At 47.7% G+C, this 3,097-nt stretch overlaps 2 protein-coding genes across 5 annotated transcripts in view; both read left to right on the top strand.

Moving 5' to 3' along the window:
* Nucleotides 1-3,097, top strand: part of Igf2bp1 (insulin like growth factor 2 mRNA binding protein 1) — a 282,681-nt gene that overhangs the window by 133,687 nt on the left and 145,897 nt on the right. The window lies entirely within an intron of this gene.
* B4galnt2 (beta-1,4-N-acetyl-galactosaminyltransferase 2 (SID blood group)) overlaps nt 1-3,097 on the top strand; it is a 54,994-nt gene that overhangs the window by 32,149 nt on the left and 19,748 nt on the right. Inside the window, exon 5 of one of the 4 annotated variants that reach the window (XM_050157095.1) lies at nt 217-323. The exons of the other annotated variants lie outside the window; for them this stretch is intronic. Coding sequence (XP_050013052.1) covers nt 217-323 — 107 coding nt within the window. The remainder of the gene's footprint in view (nt 1-216; nt 324-3,097) is intronic. 4 annotated transcript variants of the gene reach the window in all.

Genomic DNA, 3,097 nt, shown 5'->3' with positions numbered 1-3,097 from the left:
TTTCAGGCATAGATATATTCCACCTCAGGAAGCAGCCAGACAGAACTGGCCTGTCAGGGATGAAGCTGTTCTTTCCTCAGGATTTACTTTTTATTGCTCTGAATCATGTTTGTGTGTATGTGCGGGTAATGATTTCACTTGATCCTGTTGATTATGAGAGCAACTTTTAAGATGTGTTTTGCCGTACACTGACTCTCATGCTTCTGTCTCCTGAAGAAAAGGGCTGCCCCGCCCACCGCCTCTGCTGGCGCCACCCAATCTCCCCTTTGGGTACCCAGTGCATGGAGTGGAGGTGATGCCCCTGCACACAGTTCTCATCCCAGGTGGGTACATCTGCGTCTCGAGAGGCTGCAGACAAAAGGTGTGCCCTTGTGCTCTGGGCACAATGCAGGAGGCTTGGTGGGATTTCATTCTGTGTGAGACTCCCTGGTTCCACAACCCGGAGTCTCTCTTTGTAGCTGTGGATTCCCTGTGGCTCTAAGATAATATAGAAGTTGGAATTTTGTGGGCCTCGGGGGCATCTTAGGGGATAGTTGGTTTTCAAAGGTTCTCTAGCAACAAGAGCGTCTTGATGAACCCATTCCCAGGGAGGGTTTTCTGAAAAAGAGTTTTTTTTCTGTTCAGATCCCTTCCAGGGCAGGCTCAGCAGGTAAAGGTGCTTGTGCCAGGGCTGCCACCAAAATTAAATGCAAATAAAGCAATAAAGACAAAGCAAAAACAAGAGCATGCCTTCACGGGGTCTTTACGCATCCATCTGCTTCAGCATCACCCGATGTTTCAAAGCCAAGGACAGAGATGCCAGGAGACCACAGGCAGTCCGTGCATTTCCTCCCCAGAAGTGGTGGGTGGACGCTGGGCCATCTCGTGGATTCCTCTCCTGCTATGTGGGCTCTCTTGGCATCTAGAGGCAAACAGCCCCCACCATGAGCCGTGGAAAAGATCTTGTTTAGCTGGGTGACAGTGGCACCTGGGGTCCAGCAAGTCTCCATGAGCAAGACCTGAATTATCCAAAGTCACACCGCTAACAGGTGAGATGAGAGTGAGTGCCCGGGACAGAAGGCATGCAGGCGCCAAATCCGTGGTCCAGCCTTCCAGACGGAACAAGGGGAGCGAGAAGCAGCCTCCCTGGCCCAGTGGCAGCTAAACTTTGTTGGGAACCATGCAGCCTAGTCTCGGATCTGTCCAACGGGTTTCCCCAGGGCAAGGCACCCGTGGAACTGGACTCTCTGTAGTCCACAGAGCAGCGTAGGAATCTGCTGGCTCTTTTCTCTCATTATGTTGGTGATTCTTTGGGTGGTTTTTAGTTTTGTTCTGCCAGTCACATGTGCAGCTGCTGTAGTTCCCCTGGAAATTCTGTTCCTTTTCAATTATTTTCCCTTAAGATCCAGCAGGGGATTGATACTTCTTAAATCTTTTCTCTGGAACATTACAACTCCCAATCCTGGAACTTTCCTGACTCAATGGTGATAGTAAGGTACATACAAGAAAGCAACACTTGGAACATTGGCCAGGTCTCACAGTTCTGGAAGGGAGAGTAGAGCATGTACACACAGAATAGGGAAAAGGCCGCAGACATACACCTAGTGCCAGCTGTCGAGAGGAAGTTCCCTGGACACCAAGCATGTAGAATCAACCATAAGATCTAGTATATTCCAATGGGAAAATGCAGTGCAATCTGGGATGGAGCGACCCATCTTTAGCATACACAGGAGCTTGTATTGGTGGAAGAAGTGTGGTCTAGTGAGACGGGAAAAGCTTTGTCGTAGTCTGCCTTTGACAGAGAGATGGAGACATGGGGTCCTCTTGTATAAAAGGGAACTGTATAAAAGCGTATTTTGCAGACATGAAAGGACTGTTCGGCTTTGAATATTGTCCTTAAAGCATTGTGCCCGTGTCTATTACTTTTGAAGTTTGTCATCGCAAGTGGTCGACATCAGTGCTGCGAGGGCAGGCTGTGTCCGGCTCGATGTTTATCTAAGCCTGCAAAAATGCTGGACTCTATGTTTAGAATAAGGTTGTGCAGGGGTGGAAAGATGTATTTGGGGAAGCATAAAGGGGAACAATGGGGGCTTCCATAATGATCACAGTGTATTCCCTAATTGTGATGTATTTCTTTTTTTTTAAAGATTTTTTATGATGTATTTATTTTATGTGCAGTGGTGTGAAGGTGTCAGATCACCCTGGAACTGGATTTTACAGTCACTTATGAGCCACCATGTGGGCACTGGGGATTGAACTCAGGTCCTCTGGAACAGCAGTCAGTGCTCTTAACCACCAAGCCATCTCTCCAGTCCTATGATGCATTTCTTAAAGTCAAAAATAGAAGCCAAAGCCGGGCGATGGTGGCGCACGTCTTTAATCCCAGCACTTGGGAGGCAGAGGCGGCAGGCAGATCTCTGTGAGTTCGAGACCAGCCTGGTCTACAAGAGCTAGTTCCAGGACAGGCTCCAAAGCCACAGAGAAACTCTGTCTCGAAAAACAAAACAAAAAAAAAACAAACAAACAAACAAAAAATAGAAGCCAATAATAAAACTGTTCAAGTAACCCTGCTAAGAAAAAAATCTGTTTGAGTATGAATAAAGATGGCCTGAGCTATTGGGGCCACTTGAGTGTAACCTATGTGGTGGTCAATTTTCCTTGCGCTGACGCCCCTTTCCCGCCTCAGGACCTGAACCCGAGCAGAGGCTGGACCAAGCAAAACCTCCTCCTCTGACTTCTGCTCTTACCAGCCTTCCTTCCAAGCTGAAGTCACACTTAATTGCATCCTGTGAGCTAACTAATAAAGAATGCCTGGCGGGAGAGCACTGTTGACCGAGCCCAAGGCTTCAGACAAGCACAGCACCAGCGAGTTAGACCCTTAACCCTGGTCGTGTTTTTGAGTAACCATCTAAAAATGATTTTACATTTTCGGTAACTTGTTTATTTTAAAAAATAACATCTAGCTGGGTGGTGGTGGCGCACGCCTTTAATCCCAGCATTCGGGAGGCAGAGGCAGGCAGATCTCTGAGTTTGAGGCCAGTCTGGTCTACAAGAGCTAGTTCCAGGACAGGTTCCAAAGCTACAGAGAAACCCTGTCTCGAAAAACCAAAATAATAAT

This window comes from Alexandromys fortis, unplaced genomic scaffold, assembly GCF_014885135.2.
Source record: "Alexandromys fortis isolate MF-2015 unplaced genomic scaffold, M_Fortis_MF-2015_v1.1 scaffold_31, whole genome shotgun sequence".
NCBI classification, from domain to species: domain Eukaryota; kingdom Metazoa; phylum Chordata; class Mammalia; order Rodentia; family Cricetidae; genus Alexandromys; species Alexandromys fortis.
This window is presented reverse-complemented; position numbering and strand designations above follow the sequence as displayed.